General features: G+C 37.4%; 1 protein-coding gene across 1 annotated transcript; it reads left to right on the top strand.

Moving 5' to 3' along the window:
- Positions 1-704: 704 nt before the first annotated feature.
- On the top strand, positions 705-4,897 carry LOC142180699 (uncharacterized). Its single transcript, XM_075252751.1, has 8 exons — positions 705-746; positions 876-1,247; positions 1,361-1,959; positions 2,043-2,106; positions 2,263-2,472; positions 3,100-3,262; positions 3,652-3,935; positions 4,124-4,897. The coding sequence occupies exons 1-8, from the start codon at positions 705-707 to the stop codon at positions 4,895-4,897; spliced, it is 2,508 nt and encodes an 835-aa protein (XP_075108852.1).
- The last annotated feature ends 19,975 nt before the right edge of the window (positions 4,898-24,872 follow it).

Genomic DNA, 24,872 nt, shown 5'->3' with positions numbered 1-24,872 from the left:
GCAATTTATATGGTATGTAATGACAACACCTACTCATAGGCAGAGGCGGATGTAACATTGCAGTACTGGATTCATATTTTTGATGTAAAGTATAAATTTATGTGTAAAAGTAAACTTAAATCGCAACATATTGAGTATGATGGAAGAAATAAGAAGTAAAGATAGCTAAAATCTAACTCAGTTCATAAACTTCAAGAAGTTAGTTAAAGTTTGTTAGAGTTAGTTAAGTTAGTAAAATCTGTTAAAGTGTTAGTTAAGATAGATTCTTTTCATAACTGTAATCTAGAGCTGCAATATCATGGATATGCACTCTATATATATACATGTATTATAATACAGATGAAGCATAATAAAGAGATAAGAATTCTAGCCTATCTGATTACATTTCTCTGTTCTCTTTTCCTCTTCGTTCCTTCTTCTTCTTCTTCTTCTTCTTCTTCTTCTTCTTCTTCTTCTTCTTCTTCTTCTTCTTCTTCTTCTTCTTCTTCTTCTTCTTCTGTCTAATATGTTCTTGATCTTCATTCATTCTATATAATTTTTTCTACATCTGAATTACTACATGGTGTCAGAGCAAAAGAGTCCAATTACTTCCGCAAAGTTCTAAAAATCTGCAGTTCTTGAAAAATCTGCTGAAACTGTAAAGAAGGAAGAAGCAGATTCTATATCAAGTTGAATATCTGAACAAACAATTGAATCATTGAAGCATGGCAATCAATGATGCAGAAAATCTGGAAAATGGAACTGGGGTACCTGTGATTCAACTTGATGCGAGTAGAACACAACCTGCACCAGGAAGCACACCAGTGATGGATCATAACCACCCCTTGTATCTGCATTCAATAGATGTAAGTGGCATTTCACTCATCTCTTTATAGTTAACTGGAGAAGAAAATTATTCCCTATGGAGCAAATACGTGAGAATAGCTTTACTAGGAAGAAACAAGCTGGGATTTGTTGATGGTTCTTGGAAGAAAGAAAACTTTAAGGAGGAATTATGGTACCAGTGGAAAAGGTGTAATGCCATAGTTCAATCTTGGATAATGAATATTGTTTCTAGCAATTTATTGGGGGGAACGGTGTATGCTGATAGTGCTCAAGATGTGTGGGAAGATCTTAAAGAAAGATTCAATAAGGTGAATGGGTCTAGATCCTTTAGTTTACATCAAGAAATTGTTAGGCTAACCCAAGGAACAACTTCTGTAGCAACATATTTCCCTAAGCTTAAAGAACTATGGGTTGAACTAGAAGTATTAGTGCTACTACCTGGATACAAATGTGATAAATCAAGAGAGTTTGTTCTTTATCTCCAACGACAGAAATTGTATCAATTTTAATGAGACTAAATGATAACTACCTACAGGCTAGAATTCAAATTCTTCTGATGACACCATTGCCATTAGTGAATCAAGCATATGCTATGATAGTAAGTGATGAAGCTCAAAAGGCTATGGGGGCAGCCTCCAACTCAGTTGGTTTGTTGGGTACTATGCCTAATCTTGATCCTACTGCTATGTATTCCAAAACTGGATATCAAAATCAGAGGTTTAGAAAAACCAGTAATCTGTACAGTGACCATTGCAAAATGAGGAATCATATCAAAGAAAATTGTTATAAGGTGAAAGGGTACCTTCAAGATTCTAGGTTCAAAAGGAAAGGGGGATCTGGTGGATCATCTGCAGCTTACAATGTGCTCTCACAAGAAGAAAATGATCAAATGACACAACTGGATAACCAAGGAAACAATAAAGCAAGCAAGATACATTACATAGATACACCTTCACAAGTGACACAAGTTCTAGGAAAAATAACTCAAACAGGAGTGTGTGCTTTCACTCAATCTCAGTATGATCAGATTGTTCAAATGCTGAATCAAAGTCATCAACAAAGTACCAATTCACACACTAGCTCTTCAGCCAATGTAGCAGGTACAGAACCAGGTATTTGCAGCAGTAAAGTCATGTTAGTATCCAAAATTCTTAAAGATTAGATCATTGACACTGGTGCAACAAACAACATGGCGTCTGATATAACATGTTATACAGAGCCTCTTTGCTAAAAAGTACAAATGGAAAAAATGTGCAGTTACCAAATGGTGAAGTATCAAAAGTAACTCACATTGGTTCAAGCAAAATTTATGATAATAGTACTCTAACAAATGTCTTTCTATTACCTCAGTTTAAATATAATCTTATGTCAGTATCACAGGCTACAAAATAGTTGAATTGTGTAGCTGCTTTCTATCCTAACTTCTGTGTTTTTCAGGATCTTTACAATGGCAAGGTGAAGGAGATTGGTAAAGAGGATGATGGATTATATCTGCTATTAAACAAGTCTACTGGAAAACTTGGAGGAACACAATTAAATGCTCATGAAGTTACTGTTGTCAGTATAGAAGAAATAAAACTATGGCATATGAGATTTGGTTATGTAGCTAGTACTACTTTGAATAAGGTTTTGCCTGCTAGTAGTCAGGTTATAACAAAAACTATTGACAAGTGTAGCATATGTCCATGTGCAAAATAATGTAGACTTCCTTTTCCTACTAGTTTAAGTAGAAGAAATGCTAAGTTTGATCTTATTCACATGGATGTATGGGGACCTTACAAAGTTCAAACCTTTGATGGAAATAAATACTTTCTAACCATAGTAGATGATTACACTAGAATGACATAGGTGTACTTGCTAAAACTCAAATCTGATGCATGCATTGTCATTCCATTCTTCCTAAAATATGTTCAAACTTAGTTTAATACTATGGTCAAAGTGGTTAGAACAGATAATGGTACTGAGTTTCTTAATGAGACTTGTAACAATACATTCAAACAATTAGGGATAATACATCAAAGGTCTTGTGCTTATACACCCCAACAAAATGGCATAGCAGAAAGGAAACACAGACATATCCTAGAAATAACAAGAGCAATTAGATTTCAATCAAATATTCCTCTGAAATTCTGGGGACACTGTGTACAAACTGTTGTATATCTTATTAATAGACTACCATCATCTGTGATAAAAATGTCTCCCTATGAAAAAATATATTATAGGAAACCTTCTGTTAAACATTTAAGAGTGATGGGATGTCTTTGCTATGCAAAGAATATTGCTGAAACTGATAAGCTTCAACCTAGAACAAGAACAAGTGTTCTAATGGGATACTTAGAAGTAGAAAAGGGTTATATAATGTATGATATTACTAACAAGTATTTCATTGTCAACGGGGATGCTAGTTTCAGAGAATACTATGACAAAAGAGTCTCAAGTATATGAACAACACACACAAATATTGGAACAACAGACCTCTAGCAGCTATCAAGAGTCAAGTAGAAATCAACAACTACAAACTCCTATAGCAGTACCTCTACCTGAAATTACTACAGAAACACAGTCCATATTACAGTCACAGATCAGTGCAGACATACAACCTATGCCACAAATTACAATGGCACCAATAGTTCAACAGTTGTCATCTCAGCTTGTGTCAAAGCAAAACCAAGAGTAGAACCTACCAGAAAGGCTACAAGAACTTCTAGGCCACCAATATGGAAAAAGATTTCATATCACTCAGCTTACATAACAAAGCTAATTATCCAATTTCTAACTATATTTCTTATAATAATATCTTACCAAAGTATACTGCTTTTCTTGCAGTCTTTTCATCAGTCACAGAACCTCAGTCCTATACTGAGGCAGCTCAGGATCCATCATGGATTGAAGCTATGCAAGAAGAAATTAAAGCTCTACAAAAAAATAATACATGGGAGATAGTAAACTTACCAGAAGGTAAGAAACCAATTGGATGCAAGTGGATATACAAAGTCAAATACAAGGCAACAAGTGAAGTAGAAAGACTTAAGGCAAGACTAATAGCAAAAGACTACAGTCAACAAGAAGGTATAGACTACCAAGAGACATTCTCTCCTGTAGTCAAAATGGTAACAGTAAGGTCAGTTCTATCTATAGCAGCTGCAAGAAGTTGGCACATACATCAAATGGATGTATATAATGCATTTCTACAGGGAGATCTTACTGATGAGATATATATGATACTACCACAGGAATTTCAGAGTCAGGGGGATACTAAGTATGTAGACTCATAAAATCCCTATATGGACTAAAGCAGGCACCAAGACAATGGAATGCTAAATTAATAGAAGCCTTGTTAAGGTTCCAGTTTGTTAAAAGTAAATTTGATCATTCTCTGATCATTAAGAGAACAGACAGAGGCACTATAGTAGTGCTCATTTATGTTGATGATATGCTGATAACAGGTGACAATTTGGAACTCATACAAGATACCAAAGCTGCATTACAGAAATCCTTCAAGATAAAGGACTTGGGTGAATTAAAGTACATTCTAGGGATTGAATTTGCAAGGTCAGAAAATGGAATATCAGTGCATCAAAGAAAATATGCATTAGAACTAATATATGAACTTGGTCTTTCAGCTGCAAAACCAATAGGAACACCTATGGACAGTAATTCAAAACTCATAACCAAGGAATATGATGAACATTTGTCAACTGTCTCAATTACTAAGGATGAAGTCATATCTGACATAGGTTCATATCAAAGGCTTATTGGAAAGTTGTTATATCTCACAGTCACAAGGCCTGACATAGCTTTCAGCGTGCAGAATCTAAGCCAATTTCTACAACAACCAAAAAGATCTCATATGAAAGCAGCTCATAGAATAGTTAAGTATATCAAAAATGAGCCTGGTCTAGGAGTGCTCTTATCCAATAAGTCACAAGATAACATCACAACATTTTGTGATACTAACTGGGCAGCATGTCCACAAATAAGAAAGTCAGTCACTGGTTTCTTAGTAAAAATTGAAGATTCAACTGTGTTGGAAATCAAAGAAACAAACTACAATTTCAAGGAGTTCTACTGAATTTGAATATAGAAGCATGGCTTCAGCAGTAGCAGAATTGACATGGATATTAGGAATGCTCAAAGAAATTGGCTTCAAAGTTGAACTTCCTGTAACCATCTACAGTGACAGCAAAGCTACAATTCAAATTGCAGCTAATCCAGTTTTCCACAAAAGAACTACATACATTAAGATAGATTGCCACTTCATAAGAGAGAAAATACAACAAGGTGTTGTGAAGACAAAATACATTGGTACTACTGAACAACCAGCTGACATACTTACCAAAGGGTTAAACAAAACTCAGCACATGTATCTAAGGTCCAAGCCAGGATTGCACAACATCTTTACACCACCTAACTTGAGGGGGAGTATTGAGTATGATGGAAGAAATACGAAGTAAAGATAGCTAAAATCTAACTCAGTTCATAAACTTCAAAAAGTTAGTTAAGTTAGTTAAAGTTTGTTAGAGTTAGTTAAGTTAGTAAAATCGGTTTAAGTGTTAGTTAAGATAGATTCTTTTCATAATTGTAATCTAGAGCTGAAATATCATGGATATGCACTCTATATATATATACATGTATTATAATACAGATGAATCATAATAAAGAGATAAGAATTCTAGCCTAATTGATTACATTTGTATGTTCTCTTCCTCTTCGTTCCTTCTTCTTCTTCTTCTTCTTCTTCTTCTTCTTCTTCTTCTTCTTCTTCTTCTTCTTCTTCTTCTTCTTCTTCATTCATTCATTCTATATAATTTGCTCTACATCTGAATTACTACAAAATAGTAAATTTGATCGAACATATAATTTTAAAATACGATGAGTTTAATGCTAAAATTCTTAGAGGTTGAAACTATAGAGCTTAAATTCTAAATCTGACTCTATTCATGTATAAAAATAATGATAATAATAGAACAATTTTGGGTTTCAGAACATTATGGCATATTTCTTGTTCACATTGTATGCGTATAAAATCATATGCAAATGAAAAGCTTTAGATTTAAAATTTCTAAACATGAAAAAGGTTCATTATTTTTGTAACAGATTAAAAGGTATCATCACGAAAGAGATGTAAAATATTACTAACAAAGAGGATCACAAGCATAGAATATGAATATGAGAACAGAAGACAAGAAGAGCAGGTTAAAAGAGGGAGAGAATATTCCCATTTACAAATTACTCCCTCCGGTCCACAATAAGTGACCAATTTGCTTTTTAATTTTGGTCCAAAATAAGTGTCCATTTATATAATAAAAAAAATTAATTTATTTTTCCAAAATTACTCTTATGTACATATCCCTAAAAAGTCATTTATTCCTTACATTTGAGAAGAGAAGTAAGTGCTACTATAACTATGCTGCAATATTTAATGAATGGTAGTTTAGTCATACTAACTATTTTTGTCTAAAATTTAGTATTTCCTTAATGGATGTGTCCAAGGCAAATTGGCCAATTATTATGGACCGGATGGAGTACCTTTTTCTCATCATGTAAATTGTGGTCATCGCTTGATATGCGGATTAAATTATCCCAAGGTTATAATTGTGGAATTATAAATTCTGGTCTATTTTATCTCACATAAGATAGGATAAAATAATGTTACGTTTGACGGGATAAGGTGAGATAGGGTAGGATATTCAGGATTAAATTTGGGATTAAACTTATACTAGTTTGGTTTACTATATGAATTTATACCCCAATTAAACACAGTATAAATTTAATTTTACATTTTATCCTACTTTATTCCACATACCAACCGATCGTTGATGTTCGGCCAAAAATGCATATGATATCCATTGTTATCTCATATTCTGATACTTTTACTCGTCATTTGAATATTAGTTATATTATTTTATGCTTAATATTATATTTTAACTGTGAAGGAAAAAAGCGGTATGAAAATAAAGAGATTTGGAGCAAAATTAGATAAAACGCAAAAGAAAAAGAAAAAAATTAAAATAATAAAAAAAGGGGGGACAAAACCATTTTGTCCCCCCAAGTGGAGACAAACAAAACAAGAAAGATATAGAATGCAATTGCATTCTAAATGCAATGGATGAAAATTAACGTGAAGGAATAGAACGAAAAGCTCACTGCCTCCAGCGCCACGGTCAGCGTTGGGCGCTGGCCTGGACGCTAAGTTGCGTGGGTTTTTCTATTTCGTCCGGGATAATATTATTTTAGTCCTATACAACCTCAACTCATGTAAAAGGGGTTTCAAACCTATTTTGGAGAGAGAGAACGTTTTTTGAGAGTAAAACACAAGCGCAGAGCCGTCGTGAAGGTCGGAATTCATCAAGTTCCATCTTTCTTCCTCCAAACTTAGTAATTTTTATGTTTTTTTGTATGATTTATTGTTTTGCTACCATGTCTATGTGGAGCTAAACTTCACGTTCCAGGGTTGTGGTTCTTTCATGACTATTGTTATTCGAATATTGATTTTGATTTCTTGATTTATCGTATTGGTTTATTTATTCAATCCTGCACTTCATTATTTGATTGCTTGATCACCAATTAAATACTATCTACGAATCTAGAGTTGAACTCGAAAGTGAGAATTCTAGATTGCATATAAGATTGAGTAGAGCAAGTTCTTGAACCTGAGCTTCGGGGAACGGATTCACGGTTAGGATAGACATATACCTAATTGCCTTGCTTAGTTGATTTACAGGAATTATAAATATGTTCTTGTTGATTATAACTCCAGAGACATATAGGCGTTAGGTTAGCTTGAATAGGCGAGTAAGAACTCGACAGATTCTTATGAGCAATATTAACCCTGTCAACCAATAAACTAGATAAATTAGTTAGTCAATTCAATTGAAGAATACAATAGGAATGTTAGATAGCCCATAACCCTAGATCGTTTTCATTGCATTGATATCATAAAAATCTGCTCTTTTTTCTGTTCAAAGTTCATTATTTATATTCTTTATTTAATTAGTTTAGAATCAAATACTTTTAGGTTTAATTCTTGTTTAGATAATTAGGATAGTCTAATTTAGTTAATAGTTAATCAAAAGTCCTTGTGAGATCGACATTCGACTTTAGTCACTTTATTACTTGACGACCGCGTATATTTGCGTGTGTATTTGGCCGTAACAAGTTTTTGGCGCTGTTCCCGGGGACTTAAAATTAGCTATTTTTCTAGATTAGACTTTTAATTTTATCTATTTTTTTGCATATATTTTTATATTTATAAATATTTGATATTTTCTGTGTTTCTAGTTCTCTCAATATGACATCTGAGGATGAGATATATGGAGGTAAGGTTATTTACAAAGACACTTGGTTGACAGAAGACTTTTATAGCCCGTATTTTTGGGATTGTCATGGCCTGACCTCTTGGAGATCTGAATTTGAATATGGGAGTAAAGGTTGGTATTGGGATAGATATTCTCGATTAGGCGAATATGCGGAACGGTGTTGTCTTCTGACAACGTTGATGAATGATCGGTCGAAGAGGGGGTAATGATAGTAATCGAGCCATCTGAGCCAATGAGGGGGTCAAAGAGTGAGGATGAGAGTGACTATATTCTTGAATTTGTTGTGCCAAAAAGCAAAAATTACATTCCTCATCTAAAGGCCGAGAAGTGTAGAGTGAAAAATTTATTACTTGGCCTGGTTATCGTTGTAGCCCCACCATTGGAGCATAGATGCAGATTGGATGTCATGTTAGGGGTACAATTCATAAGTTTGAGGTGGAGGAAAAAGTGGTTCACGTCGTGCCACGGCATTAAATTAGGCACTTGTTAGGAGGCAACTCAGTTTTATTGCTTTCTTTTATTTTTGATTTGTTTTCGTATTGTATTATTTTGTAGGATTTTGAGCACAGGGAGCAAAGCCATAGGAAATGTGCAAAAGCGAGCAGGTGGTTGAAACTAAGTGTGATGTACTCGCACAAGGGATCATACCTGGGAGAAGTCTGAGTATCCCGTGAGTTGCTAATTCTTCGGCCTTTGGCCTACCAGGGAGTCTCTTTTACCCTATTATTATTTTCAATGTGCATTTAGGACATTGCACAATATTAAGTGTGGGGTGAGGAAATTGTCTGGGTGATTTTCTGTGCTATCTTAGTTTAGTTGGAGTACTCGTTCTTAGTGTAGTAATTTTTTTTGTTAAAAAAACGGAAAAAAAAATTCAGAAAATTAGGACTTTTCCTGATGATGGATTTTGTGGATAGCTTTCTTGAGGGATTAAGGCCCAATAAAATAAAATCTAAAAATATTTTCTTTTGTTCTAGTTAGTTTTAGTTAGGTAATAATCCCCCTTGGTTTTTCTTTGTGCATCGGTTCTTTTCCAAGGGATATAACTTGAACCGGGTAATTTTTTATTTTTAGGATTAGATTTTTTTTAGGAGTAGAAAAAGAGGGAGAAGAAAAAACTTTGTGACTTGTTTGGTACTAGCATATTTAGGTCTGAGTTTGAGTAGTACTTTCCTCTGAGTGCTTGAGTAATGAATAAAATAGCAAACTTTCGACGCCTAAGCTCAGGGTTGTGACTCTATATATAACTTATTCTTGTTTTGTCATTCGCTATGACCCTGTTTGTCGTAGAGTAGAATTGATCCATCTTGATTGATACTTGTGCCATGTGTGGTGAGGATTTCTTACATATATTCCATGTTCTGCATCTTAGTCTAGAACTTGCCCTGCATGTTATTGAAGCGAAATAAAAGTGTTGCTCTGTTTAGAAGATGATAATAGGCTTTCTTTGATATGTCTTGTGAATTTTAGCCTTTTCAGATATTGTACCACTAGTTAGCCCTTTGAGCATGTAGCCTTTTGTTTGGAAGCCGTATTTTGTCTTGATCCTTTTGTTGAATCCCTAGTTATTGCACCCTGCTTCCTTGAGCATTGTTGCTTAGATCATAATATTAATTGATAAATTTGAAGAATGGGATGGTTAAGTAAAAAATGGTGACTAATGATGGCTGAAAGGTGATGAAAAGGCCTTCTTGAAAAGAATGTTACATGAAAAAAAAAATTGAAAAAAACCTGAAACGTTCTTGATATGAGGGAAATACTTGGGAAACAATAGATGAAGAGAGAGCTGAAAAATAAAGTGAAGAGTAGAAAATAATGGGTGATGAAGTCTGTCACACCTCCTTTTTACACTACACCCCGGAAAGGGTGTAAGAGAGTTTTTCCAATTAAAGGACAATCGAAATGGGATTATATTATTAAAGATTCAGAGTCGCCACTTGGGATAATTATGGTGTCCCAAGTCACCAGTTTAAAATCCCGAATTGAGGAAAAGAATGACTCTGTTTAACAGTCCGTGAACCAGAAATCCGGGTAAGAAATTCTGTTAACCCGAGAGAATGTGTTAGGCATTCCCGAGTTCCGTGGTTCTAGCACGGTCGCTCAACTGTTGTAATTGGCTTAATTATTTGATTTTAGTACATTTTGAACATATGTGCAATTTTTTAACCTTTTCCGCTTTTATTTAATTTTAGGAATATTGCAACGTTATTAAAACACGTGTTGAACCACGTCACATAAATGTGCCCGCGGTCTTCGACATATTTTAACATTGTTGAGATTTGGATTTGGGTCACATAAATGCACACCCGAATTTTAGGAAGATGAATCATTAAAGTAACGCGCCTAAAGCAACTATGCATTTTTAACTTTGCGAGGGCCACGAAAATTTGCTAAATGGCATGCCTCGAGTTCTATGAATTTTAAAAGAAACAATTAAATGAAGGCCACACATTTGAGGTTTTATTTGGCGCGGCGCACCTCAATGCTATTTTTAAAGGATATTTAAACTAAAAATCTCGGAGGGCCATAAACTACTTGTGTCACTAATATGGCTCACCTCAATACTTAACGGAGCTTGATTAAGGAAATGGAAAACCTGATAGTTCACGAAGGATTTTATTGAAGTTCAAACTAGAAGAAAGTGAGTCCAATTATTGTTTCAATCTGGGGTCCAAGGCAGCCCAGTATCAGGTTACAAACGTGATATATTAAAGGATTCAAGTTCTTCCAATTTTAATACAAATCCAAATACTGTATTTCAAAACCCAACTATTGGCCCAACTTTTAAAATTATTATACGTAGCCCGCTTATTACCCACAAAAATGCAAATCCGATGTAAGTATACTCTTATCTTTTGAATACATCTGTAAGTATACTCTTATCTTTTGAATACATTAACAATCAGCACTGACTACATTAACAGCCCAAAGTCTAGCATTAATCATTCTGAGATAATAACTAAATTCATGCCTCAACTAATTGTAAAAGTTAAAGATGAGCCATTTATGCTACCGGCTATTTAGTAAATTCAAATTGAGATGAACATGCTCCAAACATTATCAGAACCCCTAAAGCCCATGTACAGATTCACTTGGTTCTTAATAAATTACCTCAGATCCCCAATCACATGGATTTATTTTAACAAATGAGCGGAGAAAAATGACAGAAAAATGAATCTAGCTTCATTAAACATTCATATTTGCTAAGGAAAATTCTAAATCTAACCTCTGTTGATCCTAACACAACACTCTTAATACAACTTTTCAGAGATGCATCTAAACCATACTGAATCAACAAGTACCAGGCAAAATCCAATTGCAAATATTGTGACATTTTACAAGTTAACAGCACAGTCCTACTTATACATGCCAAAATAGAATGGAACTTCCAGTTTCAACCTAGTCGAGTAATGTCTTAGCTTTAGAACAAGCAGACGCTACAAATGGTTATACTTAAGTAATTAAACTAGCATGGACAGTAAACCAAAACACAATAAGATGATACAGCTAATAAGCAACAAGGGATCAACCCTTTACAATTTCATAACTCGAATTACATGACTCAAACCAAACTTAGCCCAAAACTCCATTTCTATTCATAGTGTGAAGAGATGTACCTGGAGATCAATGAAATAAGAAAAATGAAGAATCAGCAGTGATAGCAGCAGGCAATCAGCAGTAGTTTTCAACCAGTTTCAAACCCAAAAAAATGAAATAATAGCCCAAGAAAAGAGTTTCAATCCAAGCAAATGAACCAGAAGACCTTAACCCGACTTGACTTCAACTCATTTCAACTATCAGCTATCCAGAAATTGTTTCTGTCACGACCCAAACTAGAGGGCCATGACTAGCACCCGACCACACTTGCCGAGCACCAACGTACATTTCATCTAACCTTCATTATTATCTTTCAGGGCTGACGAGATCAATATAAATGGTAGACCTAGATCATGGACAACCAGCAATAAAATATGACGGCATGAACATACATAGCAGGGGATGACCAGACAATCAAGAAACTACATATAAGGTATGAGCTACCACGCTACTATGAAAGACTATACAACAAAAACTAGCCGACAAGGCATACCAAACTATACATGAGCCGACACCTGTCTATGAGCCTCTAAAAGAATATAAGTGTTGCAACATAGCCGGAACAGGGCCCCGACATACCCATAATGTCTATAACAAAAATGCATACCAAGACCAAGGCAAGTCCGGAGAAGGGATCTCGCCAATCACCGCTGAACTGGACAGCCTACTGTGGTGGGGAAGCTGCACCTACCTGTCTATCAGGACCTGCAGCATGACATGCAGCATCCACAAATAAAAGGATGTCAGTACGAATAAAGTACTGAGTATGTAAGACAGGGAACCATAAATACGATCAGTAATGTAAGCAAGGATAAAGAATATACAACCTGTAACATCTTAGTACCTCTGAGGGCTACTTACAAGAAATGCATGATACATATGTATAAATACATAAACCCTTAAAACATTCTCCTCTGTGGGCATCATCATCATCATATCATACCCGGCCATAATAGGCTCGGTAAAAAAGCGTACCCGGCCATCATAAGGCTCGGTAAAATCGTACCCGACCACATGGAGCTCGGTAAAATCCAACTGATCAATGGTTGCATAATAGGTGTCGTACCCGGGCAACTATAGCGTGGATCGGTAGAGTAAAATAGATACATATATATAATGTATGCTCGACTCATGGAATCACATTCTAAACCTTTCGGAGTGACGTAAGGTCGGTATCCTTTGTACACGTTATTAGGACTAACTCTTCACTATGAACCTTATAAGAATCAGGAAGTACCAACAACATTGATAACATAAGAATAAGAGAAGCAACATTAACATCAATCGTTCCATAAGAGGGAAAACAATGTAAGTACTGCTAGCTTCTAAGAGTAGAGTATCTTGGAAGCTCGTTCATTACATTATGTACAATCGGAGTCGTGCAAAAGAAGGAAAGGGATAGCCTCACATACCTTGTATATACTGCCCCAATCTCAAGCTATACAATTGTCAAAACTCCTTAGTCTACAATAAGAGAAACGATACTATCGTTATCATTTAAGCGTCATAACTATTATGTATCGACCACAACCTATTTTACGATGAAACAGACAACACCTCCCCTATATATATGACCTCACACCATTCAAAACAGTCACCAAACATCCCAAACAACATCAATAATAAACATATTGAGCCTCCCAAAATAGTCCACACACAGCCTAATCACTCCATACATACGACGACCACCGTAGTCGTGTCAAACAACCTGGAAATGTTACAAATAACTATCAGCCCATAACCCTACATATATATGGTGTTTATCCACACCCTTCCTCCTCCAAAACTCCACAAGATAGTAGTAAAATATGCAGCCCAACAGCAACGCAAAACAGTCCATAAAACAATAACATTACTACCAAGCCTTTCGATATATATTTCACAAGTTCTAGCTTCAATGGCTTAGCCGCAACTTGGATAATCTTAAATACATATAGAGTAAGAGTTTCCTTACCTTTATACAGAAATATCAACTCCAATTTGACCTTAAATTTCCATGAAATATCCCTCCAATGCTGCCACAACAACAAAAAGACGAAACTAGCGATCAATTAGTGTTTTTCGGCACTAGAATCACTTTAGAAGGCTTGAAATCACCTAGGATTGATATTAAGAACATGAGGGAGTATTTACAAAACATAAACCCTTTAAAAAAACCTCCCACACGAGCTGGAACGACACAAAAATGAGCAACAACAAGAAGAACAAGAGACTTACTAGCACCACGGAATTCCCGACACTTGATTTGTGTTGTTTGCCCCTTTTTGGGTCTTGAATCTTGAGAGAACCTTTAGAGGATATTCATAGGGTTCTAAGGTCTGAAAATAGTGAGACGAAATGACTTAAATGGGTTGGAGGCATCCTATATAGGTCCAAATATCTTAAACCGCATTAGTGGGCCCCATAGAGAGGTGCTTGGCGCAGTCTCGCGAAAACGCGAATATCTCTCTATTCCGAGATCGTATCGATGAACGGTTTAATGCGTTGGAAACTAGACTCATAGATATTTAATTTTGTTGGTATATCACCCCGTAATTCCTTGAAAATTAGGAGAAAAGATTAGAAACATTTGACCTAATGTTTAAGTAAAATTATGAACCTAAGTTGCGACAACTTTTGTCGACTTTTGTTTCATAACTCGTTTGACTTCAAGACTTATGATACGGATATTATATGATTAAAATACCTTAATAAATTACCTCTTGAGTGTATTAAGAACCGCTAGATTACCTGAAAATACGAGTTACAACATCCTTGATTCGTTTAACTTCTAATACTTGTTAATCACCCTTATACACTCTTGTATCACTTAAGACCAATAGGATTGACTTCTTATCATCTCAAAGATAATTCCTTCTTGGATTTATGTTAACTAATATATGGCATGAACTAACACATGTGGATATGGGTTGTAACACCCTCCCCCTTAGGAACATTCGTCCTCGAATGTAAGGGTTTATGGGGAGTTTAAATCATCGTGGATTCCAATGGAAATTTCCGATCAATTTTCCCCTATAAAATGGTCACTAGCAAAACTTACAAGTAATTAAGCCCAACATATGTCTTCACAAGTCTATACAAAACATTATGCGTATTTACATTATCTACATATCACCATTTTTTATTAAGGAGGAGTATTCTCAAATTATTGCTTACCTCATAGAGCCGTTTCACCTTCCAATGTATCCTGTCTTCCACCAGCATCCTTGTTATCTTCATTCTGGAATAAGTAAGGGTATTTAGACTTCATCTCCTCTTCTGCATCCCATGTCATTTCTTCCATATTTTTTTCTTCCACAATACTTTGACGGAAGCTACATCTTTTGTTCTCAGCTTGCGGACTTGCCGATCTAATATTGCCACTGGCACTTCTTCATATGATAGGTCCTCTGTTACTTGTACATCTTTGATAGGGACGACTCGAGAAGAGTCTCCAATACATTTTCTCAACATAGATACATGGAATACCGAGTGGACAAATTCCAATTCGGATGGCAATTCTAACTCATAAGCAACCTGTCCAATTCGTCGAAGAATTTTATACGGCCCGATATACCTTGGACTCAGCTTACCTTTCTTCCCAAAACGCATAATACCCTTCATTGGTGAGATCCTCAGGAAAACCCAATCACCAACCTCAAACTCTAGATCACGACGTCGGACATCAGAATAAGATTTTTGCCTGCTTTGTACCGTCCTCAATCGCTCCTATATCACTTTCACCTTCTCAATAGCTTGGTGAATCAAATCTGGCCCATATAATTCTGTTTCACCGACTTCGAACCATCCAACTGGTGATCTACATCTCCTCCCGTAATGGGGCCATTTTAATACTGGAATGGTAGCTATTATTGTAGGCGAATTCTATGAATGGAAGATGATCATCCCAATTCCCCTTAAAATCTAGAACACATGCTCGTAGCATATCTTCCAGTGTCTGAATGGTACGTTCAGCCTGTCCGTCAGTCTGCGGATGAAATGCAGTGCTGAGATTTACTTGTGTGCCTAAACCCTTCTGGAAAGACCTCCAAAAGTTAGCCGTAAATTGAGCTCCTCGGTCTGATATAATAGATACGGGCACACCATGAAGACTAACAATCTCCTTGATATACAACTTCGCATAATCTTCAGCCGTGTAAGTTGTCTTCACTGGCAGAAAATGGGCACATTTTGTAAGTCGATCAATTATCACCCAGATGGAGTCAAACTTATGGTAAGAGCAAGGTAATCCAATAATGAAGTCCATATTAATCACCTCCCACTTCCAGGTCGGAATCTCTATATTTTGAAGCAATCCACCGGGTTTCTGATGTTCTATCTTTACTTGTTGACAATTGGGACACTGGGCTACAAATTCTGCACTAGACTTCTTCATATTATCCCACCAATACTGCTCCTTGACATCATGATACATCTTTGTCGAGCCGGGATGGATGGAATATCGGGATTGATGAATCTCATTCATAATCTTCTCTCGCAACCCTGCCACATTAGGCACACACAATCGGCTCTGGTATCTCAGTGCCCCGTCTTTTCCGATCCCAAAAGCCATACTTTTACACTATTGAATGCTTTCTGTTAATCGTACTAAGATAGGATCTTTATATTGCCGTGCTTTTACCTCGGCTACCAAAGATGATTCTGATGTATTCTGTACAGTAAGACCTTCGTCATCAGAGTCTAACAATCTGATTCTCATATTGGCTAGCTGATGAAGCTCTTTAATCAACCCCCATCTACGTGCCTCAATATGTACTAAGCTTCCCATTGATTTACGGCTGAGAGTGTCTGCCACAACATTGGCTTTACCGGGATGATACAATATCTCGACGTCGTAGTCTTTCAATAATTCAAGCCACCTATGCTACCTCAAATTCAACTCTTTATGCTTGAAGATGTACTGTAAACTCTTGTGATCTGTGTAGATGTCAACATGGACGCCGTATAAGTAGTGCTGCCATATCTTCAAAGCATATATTACTGCAGCCAATTCCAAATCATGGGTTGGATAATTCTTTTCATGCTTCTTCAATTGTCTTGATGCATAATCAATCGCATTCCCACGCTGCATCAATACGCACCCCAAACCTATACCTGAGGCATCATAATATACCACATAACCTTCTGTTCCTTCAGGAAGAGTGAGCACTGGTGCGGATGTCAATCGATTCTTCAGCTCCTGAAAACTACGTTCACAAGTGTCAGACCACTAGAATTTGGTAGCTTTCTGTGTTAACTTAGTCAATGGTGATGATATAGAGGAAAATCCTTCTACAAACCGCCTATAATATTCTGCTAGCCCTAGGAAGCTGCGGACTTCTGATGGTGTTGTAGGTCTCGGCCAATTCTTTACCGCATCGATCTTCTGAGTGTCGACATTAATACCTTCATCAGATATCACATGGCCAAGGAATGCTACTGAGTTCAGCCAAAATTCACATTTGGAGAGCTTAGCATATAACTTACGATCCTGAAGCGTCTGTAATACTATCCGCAAGTGGCCCGCATGTTCCGCCTCCGAACGAGAATACACTAGAATGTCATCAATGAATACAACACATCAAGATAGGGCCTGAATATAGTATTCATGAGATCCATAAAAGTTGTTGGGCATTTGTTAGCCCGAACGACATCACCAAGAACTCAAAGTGCGCATATATTGTCTGGAAGGCCGTCTTTGGAATATCCTTCTCCCTAACCCTCACTTGATGATACCCTGAACGTAAATCAATCTTGGAGAAATACTTGGCACCCTGGAGTTGGTCAAACATGTCATCAATTTTTGGAAGTGGATACTTGTTCTTTATAGTAGACTTATTCAACCGTCGATAGTCGATACACATCCGTAACGACCCATCTTTCTTCCGCACGAATAGGACTGGTGCACCCCAAGGTGAAGTGCTAGGCCTAATAAAGCCCTTATCCAGCAAGTCCTTCAATTGCACCTTCAACTCTCGCAACTCTGCCGGGGCCATTCTGTATGGAGGAATAGAGATCGGTTGAGTGTCAAGCAACACATCAATGCTAAACTCAATCTCCCTTTCAGGAGGAAGGCCTGGGAGTTCATCTGGGAAAACATCTGGGAATTCGTTGACCACATGGATTGATTGTAAAGTAGGCGGTTTCGCCTCCGCATCCCTAACACGAACGAGATGATAAATGTAACCTTTTGAGATCATTTTCCTTGCCTTAAGATAGGAAATAAACCTACCTTTCGATGTAGCATTGTTCCCTTTCCGTTCAATGACGGGTTCACCCAGAAATTGGAACATAACCATCTTTGTACGACAGTCAACATTTGTATAGCATGAGGCCAACCAGTCCATTCCCATTATCACATCAAAATCAACCATTTCTAACTCAAACAAATTTGCCAAGGTTTGACGACTACAAATCATCATAGTGCAACCTCTATATACCCTTCTAGAAATCACAGAATCTCCTATCGGAGTAGATACCGCAAGGGGTTTACTTATCAATTCAGGTTCAATGCCAAACTTATTAGCCACAAAGGGTGTAACATATGATAATGTAGATCCCGGATCAATCAGCGCATATACATCATAAGAAAACACAGATATAATACCTGTAACAACATCTGGAGACGACTCGAGATCCTGTCGACCTACTAGAGCATAGGTTCGATTTTGAGCACCACTCGAACTCGGAACTGCACCTCTACCCCTACCACGACCTGTCAACTGCTGAAAACCCCGTGCTAGAGGTCGAACTGATGAGGAAGAACCAGACACAAATCCAATCGGTTGAGCCATACCATCACCTCCTCTATTAGTACAATCCCGCATCATATGGCCAGGGTGTCCGCACGAATAGCATGCATCAGAACCTCGACGACACAGTCCAAAGTGGGCCTTGCCGCACTGATCACAATGTGGTGTTGGGGGTCTCATCTGACTAGTATCCTTGTGATGTTGCGAGCCAGATACCCGCGAACTCTGACCTGGACCAGAATAGGATCGATCATATCGAGGCCTCTGAAACTGTGGAGGAGCACTAGCTACAGGTGGCGCTGAACTCCTCGAAAATTGTGGCCTGATGCTGCCTCTGAAGTCATCAGAATACCCTGCAAATCTCGCCCTCTTATGCTGGCCCCTATCATGCTCCCTAACTGCCCTCTGCTGGCGCTTACAATCCTCTAGGGTCTGGGCATAAGCTTGAATACGGGGAAATATCCATGCCCTCCACCAAGGAGGCTATCGTACACTCATTTATCAGATGTGGTCCCAACCCATTCACGAACATATGCACCCTATCACTCATCTCGGCCACCATATGGGGAGCATACCTTGCCAAAGAATCAAACTGCATACTGTACTCTCGCACACTCATATTACCTTGTCTAAGGTTCAAGAACTTATTAGCTCTAGCTCGTCGTATCTCAACTGGCAAGTAGTGACGAAGAAAGGCCTCAGAAAATTCCTTCCACACAGCTGGAGGAGGGTTCGGACCCCTGGATCTCTCCCAACTATCATACCAGAGAACCGCTAAATCTCGTAGCCGATAAGAAGCCAACTCTACTGCCTCTGTATCACTAACATGCATAACCCGAAGTGTACGATGAACCTGGTCAATAAAAGTCTGTGGGTCCTCCTTGGGGTCTGATCCGGTAAACACTGGAGGGTCTAAATTAATAAAATCACGAACTCTTGTACTAACTAGTTTCTCAGCAGCACCTGTATTCTGCCTCTGAGCCTGAGCAGCTACCAAGCTAGTCAATAACTACAAAGCACTCCACATATCCTGGTCTGGAGTGCCAGACGAAGGAACTGGAGGCACTGGGTGCCTTCTAATATCCTCTGGAGGAGATGGAGTAGATGAGGTATGAGAGGGCATCTCACTCTGAGCCTCACTTTGTCCTGCTCTGACTTGGGGCACCTGACTGGTACCCTCTCCCGCTGCTGTATCAAGCCGTCTACTAATCGTTTGCTTCCTAGTCGAAGGCATCACTAAAAAAAATAAGGTGAATATTAGAGACGAACACTTACGACTCAACTCTACGCACGATCTAGATTCAGGAAGAAGGTAACAACCCTAGATGTCATGTAGCCTCCTGATTATAAATGTGGCACGCTACACATCCATAATCAAGAATCTACTAGACACGGCTCATAGACAACCCCTAGGACAGACTTGCTCTGATACCAAGTTTGTCACGACCCAAACTAGAGGGCCATGACTAGCACCCGACCACACTTGCCGAGCACCAACGTACATTTCATCTAACCTTCATTATTATATTTTAGGGCTGACGAGATCAATATAAATGGTTGACCTGGATCATGGACAACCAGCAATAAAATATGACGGCATGAACATACATAGCAGGGGATGACCAGACAATCAAGAAACTACATATAAGGTATGAGCTATCACGCTACTATGAAAGACTATACAACAAAAACTAGCCGACAAGGCATACCAAACTATACATGAGCCGGCACCTGTCTATGAGCCTCTAAAAGAATATAAGTGCTGCAACATAGCCGGAACAGGGCCCCGACATACCCATAATGTCTATAACAAAAATACATACCAAGACCAAGGCAAGTCCGGAGAAGGGATCTCGCCAATCACAACTGAACTGGACAGCCTACTGTGGTGGGGGAGCTGCACCTGCCTGTCTATCAGGACCTGCAGCATGACATGTAGCGTCCACAAATAAAAGGATGTCAGTACGAATAAAGTACTGAGTATGTAAGACAGGGAACCATAAATACGATCAGTAATGTAAGCAAGGATAGAGAATATACAACCTGTAACATCTTAGTACCTCTGAGGGCTACTTACAAGAAATGCATGATACACATGTATAAATACATAAACCCTTAAAACATTCGCCTCTGTGGGCATCATCATCATCATATCGTACCCGGCCATAATAGGCTCGGTAAAAAAGCGTACCCGGCCATCATAAGGCTCGGTAGAACCGTACCCGACCACGTGGAGCTCGGTAAAACCCAACTGATCAGTGGTTGCACAATAGGTGCCATACCCGGCCAACTATAGCATGGATCGGTAGAGTAAAATAGATACATATATATAATGCATGCTCGACTCATGGAATCACATTCTAAACCTTTCGGAGTGACGTAAGGTCGGTATCCTCTGTACATGTTATTAGGACTAACTCTTCACTATGAACCTTATAAGAATCAGGAAGTACCAACAACATTGATAACATAAGAATAAGAGAAGCAACATTAACATCAATTGTTCCATAAGAGGGAAAACAATGTAAGTACTGCTAGCTTCTAAGAGTAGAGTATCTTGGAAGCTCGTTCATTACATTATGTACAATCGGAGTCGTGCAAAAGAAGGAAAGGGATAGCCTCACATAACTTGTATATACTGCCCCAATCTCAAGCTATGCAATTGTCAAAACTCCTTAGTATACAATAAGAGAAACGATACTATCGTTATCATTTAAGCGTCATAACTATTATGTATCGACCACAACCTATTTTACGATGAAATGGACAGCACCTCCCCTATATATATGACCTCACACCATTCAAAACAGTCACCAAACAGCCCAAACAACATCAATAATAAACATATTGAGCCTCCCAAAATAGTCCACACACAACCTAATCACTCCATACATACGACGACCATCGTAATCGTGTCAAACAACCGTGAAATATTACGAATAACTATCAGCCCATAACCCTACATATATATGGTGTTTCTCCACACCCTTCCTCCGCCAAAACTCCACAAGATAGTAGTAAAATATGCAGCCCAATAGCAACGCAAAACAATCCACAAAACAATAACATTACTACCAAGCCTTTCGATATATATTTCACAAGTTCTAGCTTCAATGGCTTAGCCGCAACTTGGATAATCTTAAATACATATAGAGTAAGAGGTTCCTTACCTTTATACAGAAATAACAACTCCAATTTGACCTTAAATTTCCATGAAATATCCCTCCAATGCTGCCACAACAACAAAAAAGCGAAACTAGCGATCAATTAGTGTTTTTCGGCACTAGAATCACTTTAGAAGGCTTGAAATCACCTAGGATTGATATTAAGAACATGAGTGAGTATTTACAGAACATAAACCCTTTAAAACAACCTCCCACACGAGCTGGAACGACACAAAAATGAGCAACAACAAGAAGAACAAGAGACTTACTAGCGCCACGGAATTCCCGACACTTGATTTGTGTTGTTTGCCCCTTTTGGGTCTTGAATCTTGAGAGAACCTTGAGAGGATGTTCCTAGGGTTCTAAGGTCTGACAATAGTGAGAAGAAATGACTTAAAACGGGTTGGAGGCATCCTATATAGGTCCAAATATCTTAAACCGCCTTAGTGGGCCCCATAGAGAGGTGTTTGGCGCAGTCTCGCAAAAACGCGAATATCTCTCTACTCCGAGATCGTATCGATGAACGGTTTAATGCGTTGGAAACTAGACTCATAGATATTTAATTTTGTTGGTAGATCACCCCGTAATTCCTTGTAAATTAGGAGAAAAGATTAGAAACATTTGACCTAATGTTTAAGTAAAATTATGAACCTAAGTTGCGACAACTTTTGTCGACTTTTGTTTCATAACTCGTTTGACTTCAAGACTTATGATACGGATATTATATGATTAAAATACCTTAATAAATGACCTCTTGAGTGTATTAAGCACCGCTAGATTACCTGAAAATACGAGTTACAACATCCTTGATTCGTTTAACTTCTAATACTTGTTAATCACTCTTATACACTCTTGTATCACTTAAGACCAATAGGATTGACTTCTTATAATCTCAAAGATAATTCCTTCTTGGATTTATGTTAACTAATATATGGCATGAACTAACACATGTGGATATGGGTTGTAATAGTCTCAGACTTAAGGAAACTTCGGAAATCACCAGTAACTCAATGAAACAGTGTTATTCTTTAGAATTCTCCGAACGTTCTCCTCTTCTCTTAGGTATATATATGTGTGTGTGTACACAATCTTTTTTTTCTTTTAGAGTATCAGATTGTTGTGTATATGAACTAAGTGCCTATCTATCCCCCAGAATGTTCTGCCCCTAGTGTCTATAAATAATTGTTTAACTTAGTGCATTCACCACTATCAATTCAACTTTTCATTTATTAATTGTCCACTTAACTTAGTTAGTGTAATTCTAACCCTACCACTATTGAGAAGCTTCTTAATTAGGTGAACACTTTAAACTTATACTAATCAATTCTTATCAACATAATTAAACCAAAAGTTAAACCAAATTGTTGAACTTAATCCTAATTATTCTGACTAAGTGATTAAACAAGATACGATTTCAAAGTCTTAATACAAACTGATTTCCCAATTATACGAAACAAATCCACAAAATCAATCTAAAGAAACAAACAGTGGACAGAAATAATTTATACTAGAAGATCATGATCGAATTTCAATTGAAATTGACCAGAAAAAGAAAAAGAGACGAGAAAGACGAACATCAAAATAATACTAAAAAATATAAACATAAAAGTAGGACGGAAAACTCACCAGTCAGTATTAATTGAAGAAAACCTTCGAATCTTCAATTTTTAAACCAGATTTTGACTTTAACTGTGTGTTCTTATCAAGAACACACAGATAAAGTCAAAATTAGCTTAAAGTATCAATGAATCTTGACTTTGCAGTTTTAGGTTTAAAACTTAGATTCGTTATTCGACAAGTTCTGGTTTGATTCGAGGGTAACAGATCGTGGCTTAGGGAAGAGGGGAGTGATGTGCCTTCAGGGTGTTAATTTGGGGGTGCTTGGGTAAGTTAGGGTTCGGGGTCGGATCTTCGATCTGAGATTCGAAGGATTCTAGGGATGTTCGGGGGAAACTAGTCTAGGATTTGGAAAGAGGAGACAGAGAGAATTGTATGGTGTAATTTTGGGGTTGTTTGGTGGTTGTCCACTGCCGTGGGCGATTTTCGGCGGACGAAAAGCGGCGGAGTGAGGCGGTGATTTTGTTGTTCTCTGAAGATGGACGAGAGAGAGGAGGGGAGGTTCTGAGGGTAGGGTCTAATGGGTTAGGGGTATACTAAAAGGGTAATTAGATTAGGGTCGTTGGATGATGAGAATCCAACGGCCATGATAGATCTTTTAATGAAACAAGATCGTATGGTGTAACAACTGGGGCAGACCGGGTTGGGGAAGACGGATCTGGGCTTGGGTCACGGGCGAGGTTAGGGGACCGTTCGATCAAATTAATTCAAGGGTCCAGATTGAGACGCCTGAAACGGTGTCGTTTGGTTGAGGCTGGAGACGGACCGGGTTGGAGAACGGATTGGGCTGGGATGGGTTTGGTTTAACCGGGTTCAAGAATTTGGGCCTGTGTAGTTTTATCAAAGCAGCCCAGCTTGTTTCTTTTCTCTTTCATTTTCATTTCTCTTCATTTTTTCACAAATTCTTTTTCTTCTTTTCCCAAAATTAAAATGAAAATCTAAATTAAATTATAAAACCCAAATTAACTTTAAAAAATACTAGTTAACTCTAAGTAATAATTATCACAAATAATTCAATACTAAATTAAAAGAAAATCGCAAAATTTGACTAAAAATACAAAAATATGTTATTATTATTATTTTTTGAATTTTTATTTTTGTAAAACACCTAATTATTAATTAATTTCAAAAAAAAGGTAAAAATCAAATCTTAAGTGCAGATGCTATATTTGGTTTTGTATTTTTAATGTATTAATTAAATTAAACATGCACACAAACATATGCAAATAATCAGGAAAATCGCACAGTAATTCCTAAAATAACACATAATTAAAAAAAAGACCCAATTTTGAGAATTCTTTTGGAGTAATTTGTGTGAGGCAAAAATCACGTGCTCACAAAGTCTAAAAGTGCAAAGTGCTTTGGGAAGAAGTCACTATTATATAATTCTCCTACCGTCTCTTAGCCAACGTTACAACCTGTTAAAGTCCTATTTGATTCTATTCGAGCATACTTAATTAGTAGAGATGTACATAATGGGCAAGCCTATGGTTCTTTGTGCATACATGTGAATTCGTTTGTGAGTGCGAGAGTTGTTCTTTGATGCTAAGTCCTTAAATTATATTCATTCTTTGATTTGAGTGTATGGACTATTTATTCTTGTAAGGGCACTTGTTTCA

The sequence above is a fragment of the Nicotiana tabacum genome, chromosome 5 (genome assembly GCF_000715075.1).
Source record: "Nicotiana tabacum cultivar K326 chromosome 5, ASM71507v2, whole genome shotgun sequence".
NCBI classification, from domain to species: Eukaryota; Viridiplantae; Streptophyta; class Magnoliopsida; order Solanales; family Solanaceae; genus Nicotiana; species Nicotiana tabacum.
This window is presented reverse-complemented; position numbering and strand designations above follow the sequence as displayed.

What these genes read in the sequence shown, in the direction of transcription:
- LOC142180699 (XM_075252751.1), top strand. Translation starts at nt 705, where the DNA reads ATGGCAATCAATGATGCAGAAAATCTGGAAAATGGAACTGGG. An exon ending in ATCTGGAAAATGGAACTGGG is followed by an intron (nt 747 to 875) that starts GTACCTGTGATT and finishes ATCTCTTTATAG; the next exon opens with TTAACTGGAGAAGAAAATTA. An exon ending in ATTTGCAGCAGTAAAGTCAT is followed by an intron (nt 1,960 to 2,042) that starts GTTAGTATCCAA and finishes CATGTTATACAG; the next exon opens with AGCCTCTTTGCTAAAAAGTA.